Here is a 13,836-nt window from a genome sequence, read left to right as displayed (position 1 = left end):
GAAGTGATGTGTGAAATCATTGAGCCTGCTTGTGATCTACTGAAACATATTGAAAAACGGTGATTAAATGAGTCACGCTGTCACTCCTGCTTTATTTTCACATCACTTTGAGGAAACAGTTAGGCAGTAAGCAAACAACACACAGACAGAGAAACACATCAAAAACTTAAGAAAGGGCAAAACAGAGAGAAAGATCAGACGAATCTTGAGAAGAGAGTAAATTACCACTTGAAATAATTCTGACCCTTCTCTCAGTTTGTTAAGACAAACAAAAATAAGCGATTACATTAAAACACTTACATTGGAGGTCAGTGGGGCTTTGCACAGGGATAAATCTTTCTAAAATGTAGCTACAAGACATAAACAGTGTGTTAACAGGACAGCAGCATCACTAACTATTGTGTAAAAGTATATCCAATTTTTTTTACTCTTCAAAGCTGATAAACACAGTAACTCTCACATAATACACACACATGACAACAGTCAGGCATGTATAGCACCAGAAGAATCACTATAAGTGCTGTAAACAAGACCACTATAATCGTGATTTTTATTTGTTTTTAGAAGCTGAGAGAAAAGTTCAAATGATTTCCTGTGGTAATGGACCACACGTCACACACGCTGTTGACAGATGAAGTACAGAACCCAGAACATTTCATCCTGAATGAATTCAATGACGAGTCCTCAGGAGCACCAACTAAATACTGCACGAATCTTACCTAAACTAAAACATGTTCAGGTCACATTTTACCCCAATTAAAAAGCTAAAAATATACACTACCATTCAAAAGTTTGATTTATTGATTGATTGACTGATTGATTTAGATTTTTTCGATACTTTTATTTAGCAAGGGCATATTAAATTGATCAAAACTGACAGTAAAAATATGCTCAGTGTCCAACAAAACCTGTTTTTTAAACTTTCTACTTAAAGAATCCTAAAAAGAAATGCATCAATGTTTCAGCACAAATGCTTATATTTGAAAATATTTTCTAAAATTAAAAATACGTGTTTCAAATTGAAATAACATTTTACATTACTGATCTTACTGTATTTTTGGTTAAATGAATGCAGCTTTGGTGAGCAGAAGAGACTTCTTTCAAAAACATAAAAAAATCTTACAGACAACTTTTAAATGGTAGTATATAAAATTCTGTCATTATTTTAATGTCAAGTAAGCACTTCCTGATTTAGCATTCTGAAAGAAAAGTATATATTATTTAAATTGCTAAATATTTATACCCCATGGTAGTATTTGTTACACTGCTTATGCTGATTGTATATATATATTTTTTATTGTATTTTTTATTTTAAATCATTGTTTCTGGACAGAATGGTTTTAATTACTAAATGAGAATCTTGTGGAATGTGCTTAATTTCCATGCAAATAATGTAAAAAATCAATAAATGTATTATTATTATTATTATTATTATTAAATAGAATAAAATAACCTAAGATTCATTTATCTAAACCTAAGGTTTCATTTTCTCTATGAAAAACATTATTTTATTCTTCCTTTTGATTGATGAAATGGGATGAAATATGACCCTTTCATTTTTATCAGGAGATTCATTAAAAATTAAAAAATAAAGGTATCTGTCAATATAAAGCATGAACCCAGCAAAAGGGAACAAAGATTTATAAAGCTTTAACCTGAATGAGACTGAATACAGATGAGAAGCCAACACGATAAGCACATTTCAGTTCAGTAATACCTCTAATCTATTTACAAGACAATTCAATGAATCCAATTGACAGAATTCTTTGGGAAACATATGCAGATCAATAGCCATATGATTCTGAGGATGGACTATGAAAACTAAAAGACTTTCAAAGCCATGTCATGATCACTATGTTTAGCACACAGAGCACATGGTGCTCTTCTCAGAGCCGCAGGAGTCACAGGAGCCAGCAGGAGACTCCATTATTGAATCTCGAGCGTCAAACTCAGCCGAGTCGAGTTCAATGTGTGGGTCCTGCAGACTGCTGTCCTGAAGAGCGTCCTTATAATGAGACTGAGAGACAGGATTTGATATCATCATGTGTCTTTGTGTAATACCTCATCACTCGTTCACACAGGCACAGAAATCACAGATCTCACCTTACTGACGGACGCTTCTTCAACACGACACTCCTCCATCGACTCCTCCAGAGAGTTTCCAGAGGTTTCCATCTTCATGCGGTGAGAGCGGATAGATTTCACATCGTCCTCATCCTCACCTGCCACTGAGGGGAACACCTGAGGAGGAAAATCCATCAGAAAAAACAGTGCTCTTAGCCATTCTGCAAACAGCTTTTTAAAAACATGATTCTCAAAAAAAAAAAAGAATGTGAAATAATACAATTAATAATAATAATAATAATAATGATAAATAATTCACATTTAAGTGACTGATAATAATAATAATTATTAGTATTATTAAATATACAATACACCAACAATAATAATAAATAATAAATTAATTATCTAATAATTAATATAATAATAATAATAATAATAATAATTTGTTAAATAGTAATAATATAATTATACTATTTTATGTTATACTAATGTACAATATGACATATACAATATATGCAATATACAGTAATATTGATATGAATTATACAATACACAATGACAATAATCATAAAAACAATAATAATCAACATCATCTTCTTCATTATTATTATTATTATTATTAACTTTCATAATGTGGCATATGGCGGAGTAAAACTACATATTCAAAATAAAATAAAATTAAATAAAATTAAATTAAATAAAATTAAATTAAAATAAAATGAAATGAAATGAAATGAAATGAAATGAAATTAAGGAAATTTAATGTTGGCTTTATGTTGGCTTTATGTCTGATTTCATGTTGACTTTAAGTTCAGATCATTGCTTCAAACTGCATCTAAGATAACCTCTATGGTCATTAACTCTTTTATTCATAATATATCATGCATTTATGAATGAATGAATGAATGAATGAATGAATGAATGGTGCATTTATATAGAGCTTTATTGTGTATTGTTGTACACCCAAAGCGCTTTACAATCATGTGGGGGGGTCTCTCCTCAACCACCACCAGTGTGCAGCATCCACCTGGATGATGCGACGGCAGCCACAGGACAATGGCGCCAGTGCGCTCACCACACACCAGCTACAGGTGGAGAGGAGAGGAGAGATCGAGAGCCAATTCAGTGGATGGGGATTATTAGGAGGCCATGATTGACAAAGGCCAGGGGGGCAATTTGGCCAGGACACCGGGGTTACACCCCTACTCTTTACGAGAAGTGCCATGGGATTATTAATGACCACAGAGAGTCAGGACCTCGGTTTAACATCTCATCTGAAAGACGGATGAATTTACCAGCACTTCCTCATCGATGGGCGGTTCGGGGGCAGAGATGGCGGCTTTACTGATGGTCTGGGCTTCAAACTGCGGGCATGCGGCCTGAGCGTTTCCATCTTTATCTCTCTTTCCTTTCAGCCAGTACGTCTCAATCTCCACATTCCCCTGCCAGAGAAAACATATTACATCAATAAAGTAGTTGTAGTTTGTTAGCGGATCAGTCATATCTTTCAAATGAAACCATTTTCGATTTAACCATTAAACATCCTTCTTTCCTCAGTAAACAGCACTAATTATAAAGGTGGTCAGACAGGTCAGTTCACTGGACCTCAGGTGGTCCTGTTTGAGAACGTCTGGGTAAACAAGCTTTGGGTCGATTTTTCAGTCCAGTTACTTAGCGACTGACCTTGATGGTGATGGTACCGCGTCTCTCGAAGATAAAGTGACTTCCTTTCAGGTGCTCATAAGTAGCGCTGCTCAGCTGTATGTGCATTTCCTATAAATAACAGATCAGTCGATCAATAGAGTCAAATGTCAATCAGACAGCAGGCGTTCAGGCCTGTGACGGCCGCTAGGAGTTCAGTCCTATTATAAACAGAGGAACGCTCAACAAAACCAACAAACATCAATCTAATGAGTGTGATACATGGTGCTTTTGATTAAAACTGCACTAACCCCGTCATTCCTGCTTCAAGTAAATGCTCAAATTAAGGATGCATAAATGTGTGTGCAATATACATGAAGTATAATAAAGACTATCCATCTACCTTCCCATTGCTCTCCATGGCAGACGCCGTGTGGACTGTATCACCATGAAGACCGTAGCGAGGCATCTTGTGACCTACGACCCCAGCCACCACCATACCAGAGTGAATTCCTACGAGAAGAATGAAACAGGTCAAAATAGTCATAATAAAATATCAGTGCAAAGTCCTTGACAAACAGCTCTTTTTTAATACATAGTGAGCGTTTTGAAAGAAATCAAGACTTATGTTTAGCAAGAATGCATTAAATTGATCAAAAGTGAGAGCAAAAGACTAAATATCAAATAAATGCTTCTGAACTTTCTATTCATCACAGAATGCTTACATTGATAATCATAAGATTTGTTTCTTGATCAGCAAATCAGCAGAATGATTTCTGAAGGATCATGTGACACTGAAGACTGGAGTAATGATGCTGATAATTCAGCTTTGATCACAGGAATAAATTACATCTTAAAATATATTCAAATAGAAAACACTTATTCTAAATTGTAATAATATTTTACAATATTGCTGTTTTAGATCAAATAAATGCAGCCTTGGTAAGCACAAAAGACTTATTTTTAAAACATTGAAAAAATCATACTGATATCAAACGGAAGTGTATATTACGTGAAATTGCTAAATGTAAATAATGAAAAAACTAATTAAAAAACAATTATTGAATAAAAGAGAGAAGACGTACCCACGCGAATCTGGATGTTGTTTCCGTTGGACGGGTCTTTGAGATGATCAATAGAACGAACCATATCTAGAGCCATGTCACAAATATTGTGAGCGTGATACTTGGTCTTTTCTGGAGCGCCTGCCACCACCATGTATGCATCACCTATAGTTTCAACCTGAAACACACATATCAATGTGAGGAACATCTGTATCACCATGTGATCGTGCTGGAACCACAGAAGAAATGATCTCACCTTAAACACTCTGTGTTTCTCACTGAGCGTGTCGAAGAGCGTGTACATGGTGTTGAGCATAGAGACCACCTGCATGGGTGTGATATGACTGCAGATACGAGTGAAGCCCACCACATCACTGAACAGGATGGTCACATCAGGAAACACCTGAAACAGATCAGATATAGACATTAATGATCAAATAAAATGATTAAACCAGTCAGAGTTTAAAGGAACAGTTCACCAAAAAAAGAAAATTGTAAATGGGTGCCGTCAGAATAAGAGTCCAAACAACTGGTAAAAACATCACAATAATCCACAAGTAATACACACCACTCCAGTCGATCGATCAACGTCTTGTGAAGTGAAAAGCTGCGTGTTTGTAAGAAATAAATGTGTCGCTTTTGGCCAAAATACCAGTCCATAATCCATAATAACACTTCCTCAAGTGAAAAAGTGCATCTCTTGTTGTCCTCTCACATCAAACGCAGTTTTTCACTTCACAAGTTAACTGATGGACTGGAGTGGTGTGGATTATTGTGATGTTTTTATCAGCTGTTTGGACTCTCATTCTGACGGCACCCATTCACTGCAGAGGATCCATTGGTGAGTAAGTGATGTAATGCTAAATTTCTCCAAATCTGTTCCCATGAAGAAACAAACTCATCTACATCTTGGATGGCCTGAGGATGAATACATTTTAAGGAAATTATCATTTTCGGGATTCCAGAAAGTTCACTAGCCTAATTTTTTAAATCTGATCATTAATTGTTGCATGAGCTTTTTTTTATTTTAAAGAAATTAATATTCTTATTCAGCAAGGATGCTGAAGTATGAAAATTCAGCTTTGCCATCACAGGAATAAATAATAATATTTTAAAATATACTTAATATTTTGTTGCACAAGTTTTTAGAGACAACATTTTCAATAATAAAACCAAAAACTTTCATGAAAATCCAAAAATGCAAATAAAAAAAACAAGACTAATTGGTCTAGACCAGTGATGGGCAAACTTGGCCCTTCCAGGCCACTTTCCTGCAGAGATTTGATCCAACCCTGATATGACTCACCTGCCTGTAGCCTTCTAGTAGTCTTGAAGACAATGATTAGCTGGTTCAGGTGTGTTTGATTAGGGCTGGAGCTAACCTCTGAAGGAAAGTGGCCTGGAAGGGCCAAGTTTGCCCACCCCTGGTCTAGACACTCGTAACACCTGCATGAAGTTAAAGGTGCAGACGTTCTAACCTCGCAGGTGTTCACAGCTGGTTCTCCCTTCCGCAGTCGCTTAGCAACAGGTTTGGGAATCATTCTGTACAGAAGATCATCTGTCTTTTTCATCTCGTAGTCCAACATTTTCATGCTTTCCTCTAGTTTACTGGATTTCTTTTGCTCCTGTGGGGCAGAAAGAGAAAAACAAAGATATAGAGAATGAAGGACAGGCAATAAGGGGAGAACAGGCCTGTGATGCCCTTAACATGTGTTATTGAGAATGCTTTTACACTTTAAAATGGACCACTAAGGGAACCAAATAAAGGCAAGAAATCAGTTGTCCAATGCAATCCAGAACTGAATTAAAAACAAAAATAAAAATGAATTAAAACCATACAAACATTAAAAAATATATACTGAAATAGTTTTTTTGATTCACATATAAGTCATCGTTTCACCGGCTCCTTAGACATGATCTCAAACAGGTTGTTGGGATGGGAGATGATCTGTCACAGAATCCATTGATTCATTTATTGACTGATTTTCTTCAATATAAAGATGTCATTTATTAATGGTTTGGAGTTTGGCATCAATACTGATTGATTTATTAAATGATGTGGATAAGCAAAGACTAACTAGCATGTCTTCTTACATGTTTACAGGAATAAATTACATTTTAAAATATATTCAAATAGAAAACAGTTATTTTAAATTGTAATTTTAAATTCTAATTATATATAAATATGATATGATTAATAATTATTATTAATATATATGTTTATATTTACAAATAATTGTAGTAATTTAAATATTAATACAAAACATTGTATTGTGTGTGTGTGTGTGTGTGTGTGTGTGTGTGTGTACACAAATACAAATTATAAAATATTTTAATATTAAAAATGACATTTTATGTGAACTATCAACTATTTAAATAATTGTATTATATATTATTAAGATTATATAAAATATCGTATTATAATTATATATTATAATAAATGTATTATACAGCTATATTATAATTATATATAATTAATTATATAATATAATCTCTCTCTCCCTATACAGTCAAACCAAAATGTATTAAGACACCTTCAAAATTTCTCACATTATCTGAGTTTATTCGCTATAGTTTACAAAATGGTAATACAATATGGCAATAACCCAGAGTTAAACTGTGTCAGAACAAATTCACCTTGATACTGTCAGATAACTTTGATAGAAAGGTATGTGATGGATTACAATCAACCAAAAATTATTCAGCTGTTCAATTTAAATACACAATTAGATAATACCAATTTAGGTCAACCAATTACCAAGCAATGCTTAATTTTGTTCAGTCTGTGGTTTAGAAAGGTTGCATTGCATATATCTATCTGTCTGTCTATCTAACTGTCTGTCCGTCTGTCCGTCTGTCCGTCTGTCCATCTATCCGTCTGTCTGTCTGTCTGTCTGTCTATCTATCTATCTTTAAATGTCCGTCTGTCCATCTATCCGTCTGTCTGTCTGTCTGTCTGTCTATCTATCTATCTTTAAATGTCCGTCTGTCCATCTATCCGTCTGTCTGTCTGTCTGTCTGTCTATCTATCTTTAAATATATTAATTTAATTATATTACAATAATTAATACAACATTTAATATATTAATATTAAAAATGACTTGCCATGTTCCATGTGAACTCCACAAGAGGACGAGCAAGCAGAAAAGCATCATTGATCTTCTTCCCATCCAGATCAGGAAAGACGGTCGCCAATCCCGAGCCTACGTTATGCACAACCATGTCCTATTGCATCAGAAGATACACATTATATACCACAGTGTGAGACGAGACGAGACGAGACGAGACGTGACGTGAGGAGAAGAAAGTCACCTGTCTGAAAACAATGTTGAAGGGAAAAACTTCAAAGAAAAAGTCACTGGTGATGGGGAGGATCTCTTGTTCCTCTTCATCCTCCTTCTGGATATATCGATACGCAGAGTTATCAAAGTTTAATCTGAAATCAAAATATCACTCTTTTATTACATCTGCCACATGTACTGTAGGGTTTAATACTCAGTTGTGCAACATCCACAAATTCTGGCTACTATTTGAATGATGCTTGTTTAATAACACAAGCACAGCAGGCACAACAGATGGTACCTGCATTAGGTAAATAAATATGTTGTCATGCGTCTCACCTCATGGTGACGTGTGAATAATCTCCCACCAGCTGCTCAGACAAAACCTCAACATGGATGTCAGTGTCATAGAACTGTTTTCCCATCTGTCTGAGCTGACCCATGGCGTAGTGCAGGTAACCTTTACGTTTGCTCCTGACCAAACACACAGAGACAGAGTCGAGAACACAGAACATCAGCTGAACTCTGGACTACTGCGACTTTATTGAATTATTACAATAAATTCAGGTAAATCAATCCTGTGTGAATCACTTTTACTGTGGATTATTTCATTTTATTCCATATCCCCCAGATGCCATACACTACTGTTCAAAAGTTTGCAGTAAGAAAGAATTTTATTTAAACAAATTAATACTTTTATTCAACAAAGATTAGTTAAATTGTTCAAAAGTGGCAGTAATGTTGTTCTTTTGAACTTTCTATTCGTTAAGAATCCTGAAAAAAGTGTTTAATGATTTCCACAAAAATATGAAGCAGCTCAATTGTTGATAATAATAGGAAATGTTTCGTGAGCAGCAAATCAGCATATTAGAATGATTTCTGAAGGATCATGTGACACTGAAGACTGGAGTAATGATGCTAAAAATTAACCTTTGCATCACAGGAATAAATTTCATTTTACAGTATATCAATATGTTAGCTCTCTCTATATATATGTGTTTTTTATTGTCTTAAGAAACAGTATTTAATTAATATATTTCTAAATACATATGCAATTTATAAAATGTATTCTATATTTTAATATATTAATATTCAAAACTCTACAGTTTTTCTGTATTTTTGATCAAATAAATGCAGCCTTGGTAAAAGAGATTTCTTTTTTAAAAAAACATTCAAAAAATCTTATCGACCCCAAACTTTTGAACAGTATTGTATGCTTCAGATTGACAAAAGCTTTCTGATCAGATACACACACCTGTAATGCAGTGTAACTCCTGTAGCTGATTCCTCCTGGCAGAAGAAGGTCGGAGGCTGGACTTTTGGATAACTGAAGCGCAGGTACTCATGCAGGTTATCCAGACCATTCACAAAATCACGCACATGGCGGCCTAACACCTGACACACAGTATAAGAGACAAAAACACACCAGAGGATGCAATACACAAGTCATGACAGGGATCATTATTGTTTAATGGCAATGTTGTTCCTCGAAAAACAAGAATGTTGAACATGTGCTACTTGGGTAATTCACATCTTGCAAAAGTCATACCTTAAGGATTCTGTCATATCCGTATTTCCCCACGAATCCAAGGAAATAAACCCCCCATGAGTTCATGAGCTCATTATAGGGGGTTCCTGTGACGCCACTCGCTGCTTTGGCGATACGAGGAATCACACTCTCACTGTAGACCTACACAAACACACATACATATACACCGAGAAAACGGGTGTTGCATTTATTTTGAAATGCTTTTCACTCAGAAATTGCTAGAAAATTGCACTAATGATTACAGAAAAACAGAAAGTAACACATTGAATTAAATGTTACATTTTGAAGTAGAAAGACTGAAATAGTATTTTCTTGTAAATATTGGACATAAAGGATGATTTTCTCATATTAATAAAAACTTAGATGCCATTTTTTGCTTATAATTAGTTATAATTCAACTATATATATACAGTGGGTACGGAAAGTATTCAGACCCCCTTAAATTTTTCCCTCTTTGTTATATTGCAGCCATTTCCTAAATTCATTTAAGTAAATTTATTTTCCTCATTAATGTACACACAGCACCCCATATTGACAGAAAAACACAGAATTGTTGACATTTTTGCAGATTTATTAAAAAAGAAAAACTGAAATATCACATGGTCCTAAGTATTCATTACAGCTCACAGTGCATGTCAGAGCAAATGAGAATCATGAGGTCAAAGGAACTGCCTGAAGAGCTCAGAGACAGAATTGTGGCAAGGCACAGATCTGGCCAAGGTTACAAAAAAATTTCTGCTGCACTTAAGACACACACAGAATCCATACACCCCCGTACACGTGCCTCTCTTATTGTGTACATACATGCTTTTACATTGTACTTATATTAAAAAAATACCTGCATATAATTACATCTGTAATTAATGTATTTACATTTATAATTACACTGTTGACTCATCCCTTACACCTTAACCCACCCTTAAACCTACCCATACCAGCAAACCTGCCCCTAACCTTACCAGTATCCCACCTTGATAGCAGCAAAAGTGTTTACAATACAATATAAACACAATAAGTACATTCTACTCTTTTTTTATGTAGTTAAGGCCACCTAATATAAAGTGGGACCGAAAAACTAATTAGTCATTGTAAAAATTGAGTGTTCCAATCTCCACAAAGAAGCGATTTTCCAGCGTCCTCAAGGATTCTTATATAAGGTGATTGTGTACCTGTATGACGGACATCAATCCAAGTAGCTTTAGAGAAGTTACAGAAGAAAACTTGCAGCTTAAGCATGAAGGCGTCTGTGTGTTTAGTGTTTGCAGTGGTTTGTTGGATGGCAGCGCAGGCAGAGGAGTCGCCAAAGATCCTCATGCTCAGTAAAGTTATGAATGAACTCAACAAGGTCAACCACAGAATGGTAAGTTGGCTTCTAAAGATCTACGGATGGGATCTGAACATTATTTTTGCACATTTTAAGAGAAATTGACCAATTTTTAATCTGCTTTTTTCTGTTTTTAAAAAGGTATGGACAAAAGCACAACTTTGAACTCACCCACCATCAATCATTTGAAGGTAAGAAACTATTCTTTTTCTTCTCCATTACACTCAGTATTCCAAGTGGATGCAATCAACGGTCTAATATGAACATATAATTAGGCTTATTTCATAGCAGTCTCTGCATGAAAGTATCTGATTAGTATACTAAGTATTCTATAGTATTCTATCTTATTTGGCAAAACAGTAAGGCCTCAGGGTTTATATTTACAATGTATTTTTGCAGCGTTGACCAGAAATATTAAATATAATAAAACTATTATTACTATCATTATTATTATTATTATTATAAGCAGGATATGAATCACTTGCTGTGTTGTGATGTGTGTTCAGACCGAGAGGATGCAGACGGCACAACGTAGTCTCACCAAACAGAGACAGCAGCAGGCCATGATCCTCAGCAGAGAGATAAAGGGAGGTAAGACACACACACTGGTTTCCATGTTTTCTGGGGACATTCCATAGATGTAATGATTATTGTATAAATTACGTTAGACATAATGACGTTATACTGTCAAAACTGTATTTTCTATTCCCTTACCCTAAAAAATTTAAATATATGCTGTTTTCCTCAAGACGACCAAAAAAAATGTCCCCACAAGGTCAAAATGTACTGGTATTACTATCTTTGTGGGGACATTTGGTTCCTATAATGTAAGGAATACCAGACTCACACACACACACACACACTACAAAAACACTTAGATGAAGCCTTATAGAAGCAAAAAAACACACACACACACACATTCCTACAAACGGACTTCAGACTTGTAAGGACTCATATGAGAGACGGTGCAGTTGATTGGCAGGAGCAGAACAGATCGTATTGTGTAATAAAAATTTAAATTGTAAACATTTCATTAAAAAAATTTAATGTATTTCAACTAGTGGACAAGAGCAACAATTCCCATTTTTAGTTTAAAAAGTACTAAACTAAAACTATATATAGCCTACATGTATGAAGATTTCATTTGCAAAAACCGATAAACGCCACTTTAAAAAACAAATGAGCTGATTGTCGTGCATTATTCTCCACATATAGCGCGATCTGAACCCTAAACACTTTTTGTCCAAAAAGCCGGTTTTGTCCACTTTCAAGTAGGGATGGGCGTATCGATCCAAAGTATCAATATATAGATACTGACGCGAGTATCGAAAGTATCGATACTCAAACAAAAAATATCGATACTAAGGTGTGTTTTATTTACCAGTGATTTTGTTAATTTAACAAAATAAAAATGTGTACAATATGCATTGAATTGGACGAATAACCTTTGTTAGCGAGTAAATGTGTAGGATAGAACTATTCAATGTGAACAGAACTAATCAATCACAGAGAGCGTTCACTCACTTCTGACAGTGCATTCAAACAGAGCTGTGTTTCCTAAAAGTATCATAAGAAAGCATTAAAGCTTTTGGGAAAATGAACCATGGTTTTACTAAAGTGACCGTAGTTCAACTGTAGTATTTATAGATTTGAATCATGTGTAAACAAAAAACATATTTGAACCACGTGTAAACAAAAATATAACCTAATAAGTTACAATTAAGGTGTATTGAATGTTAAAATGCATTTTAAACATAAAGTTAAGTGCTTATCATTACCTATTTTACTCTTAGTAATTTAATAATTTAATACATTTCATAATTTAAAAGTTTAGTTCAGAAGTATCGAATCGGTATCGATATCGACGATACTGCCTTGAAAAATATCGGTATCGTATCGAAAACAAAATAAGTGGTATCGCCCATCCCTACTTTCAAGGCACGAGTTCACGTTTTACTGCAGAAGCCGACAAGCGCCCTTGTTGTTTTAGAACAGAAGCCGATAAGTCTATTTTAGCGAATCAGCGCGCTGTATTCAGGTCAGGTGACAAGGCTACTTTCACTTTGAAAAGACGTGCTAGCTGGGTGAGCGTGATTCACCAAGTACAACATGTTCCTGGATCAACATCCTTGTTGATCCTGGTACAACATTCGTATCATCCAATCAGAATTGAGAGATAACTTTTCAGGAAATATCTGTTTTAGGCTTACAATCAGGGTTAGGTGCTTCTACACCCTTGTTAATCGGCTATCATTTCACACTGTTTTTAGGAATAAATTATGGGTAGGGTTAGGTTTAGGGGTAGGGATTGGGTTAAGTCTATATTTTTGGACAGTTATGTTGATCCAGGATCAACAAAAGATGAACATGTCAGGAACATGTCTTACTAAATCACGGCGACCTGCTAGCTGAGAGGAGTTTCGTCAAAGCTGACTAAAAGTGATCGAGGATGGATCATTTCGATGAACTTGGTGAACCTGTGATATCTTCTTCAGGGCGAAAAAGGAAAATAAAAGCTAAAAGGTTTTCACTGAAGCTTGTAAAAGCAGCGTGTTACAATGGTGAGGGAAAAGCTTTGTGTATTGCGTGTAATCACATCCATACAGTTTATGATCACAACAACAACAACGTTTGTCAGGCATCTACATTGTCATCTGAGGAGATTACAAAGATTAAACGAGTGTTTTTTTTTTTTACTCTAAAACATGAAATGTGGCGTTATCTGCTTTTGCCAAAAAACGACTGTTGGAGTTATCTACTTTTGCTATAAAACAAACTTTTAATATGTAAAAAAAAAAACATACTTTCAATGAACTTTAATTTTGTAAATTACCTGTATTTGTTTAAGTTATTGTTACTTAATCAAAACAACCAAACTGCAGTTTGATTGATATTACTTGAAATGCGCAATAA

General features: G+C 34.9%; 1 protein-coding gene across 1 annotated transcript; it reads right to left on the bottom strand.

Annotated features, from left to right (window-relative positions):
• Nucleotides 1–1,858: 1,858 nt before the first annotated feature.
• On the bottom strand, nucleotides 1,859–10,913 carry LOC107552331 (soluble guanylate cyclase 88E-like). Its single transcript, XM_016234190.1, has 16 exons — nucleotides 10,769–10,913; nucleotides 10,559–10,569; nucleotides 9,600–9,740; nucleotides 9,306–9,445; nucleotides 8,390–8,524; nucleotides 8,082–8,205; nucleotides 7,875–7,994; nucleotides 6,661–6,717; nucleotides 6,248–6,394; nucleotides 5,026–5,172; nucleotides 4,791–4,947; nucleotides 4,109–4,218; nucleotides 3,748–3,837; nucleotides 3,360–3,506; nucleotides 2,104–2,241; nucleotides 1,859–2,017 (listed from the first exon to the last, which is right to left on the bottom strand). Exons 1-16 carry the CDS (start codon nucleotides 10,911–10,913, stop codon nucleotides 1,859–1,861), a joined length of 1,968 nt encoding a protein of 655 aa, XP_016089676.1.
• Between the last annotated feature and the right edge of the window lie 2,923 nt (nucleotides 10,914–13,836).

Source organism: Sinocyclocheilus grahami, unplaced genomic scaffold (genome assembly GCF_001515645.1).
Source record: "Sinocyclocheilus grahami isolate Dianchi unplaced genomic scaffold, SAMN03320097.WGS_v1.1 scaffold447.1, whole genome shotgun sequence".
Lineage (NCBI taxonomy): Eukaryota > Metazoa > Chordata > Actinopteri > Cypriniformes > Cyprinidae > Sinocyclocheilus > Sinocyclocheilus grahami.
Note: the sequence above shows the minus strand (reverse complement) of the source record. Positions and strands in the feature narration are given on the sequence as shown.

What these genes read in the sequence shown, in the direction of transcription:
- LOC107552331 (XM_016234190.1), bottom strand. Translation starts at nt 10,913, where the DNA reads ATGAGGATCTTTGGCGACTCCTCTGCCTGCGCTGCCATCCAACAAACC. An exon ending in TATTCACACGTCACCATGAG is followed by an intron (nt 8,206 to 8,389) that starts GTGAGACGCATG and finishes TTTTGATTTCAG; the next exon opens with ATTAAACTTTGATAACTCTG. An exon ending in AAGAAGCGTCCGTCAGTAAG is followed by an intron (nt 2,018 to 2,103) that starts GTGAGATCTGTG and finishes CCTGTCTCTCAG; the next exon opens with TCTCATTATAAGGACGCTCT.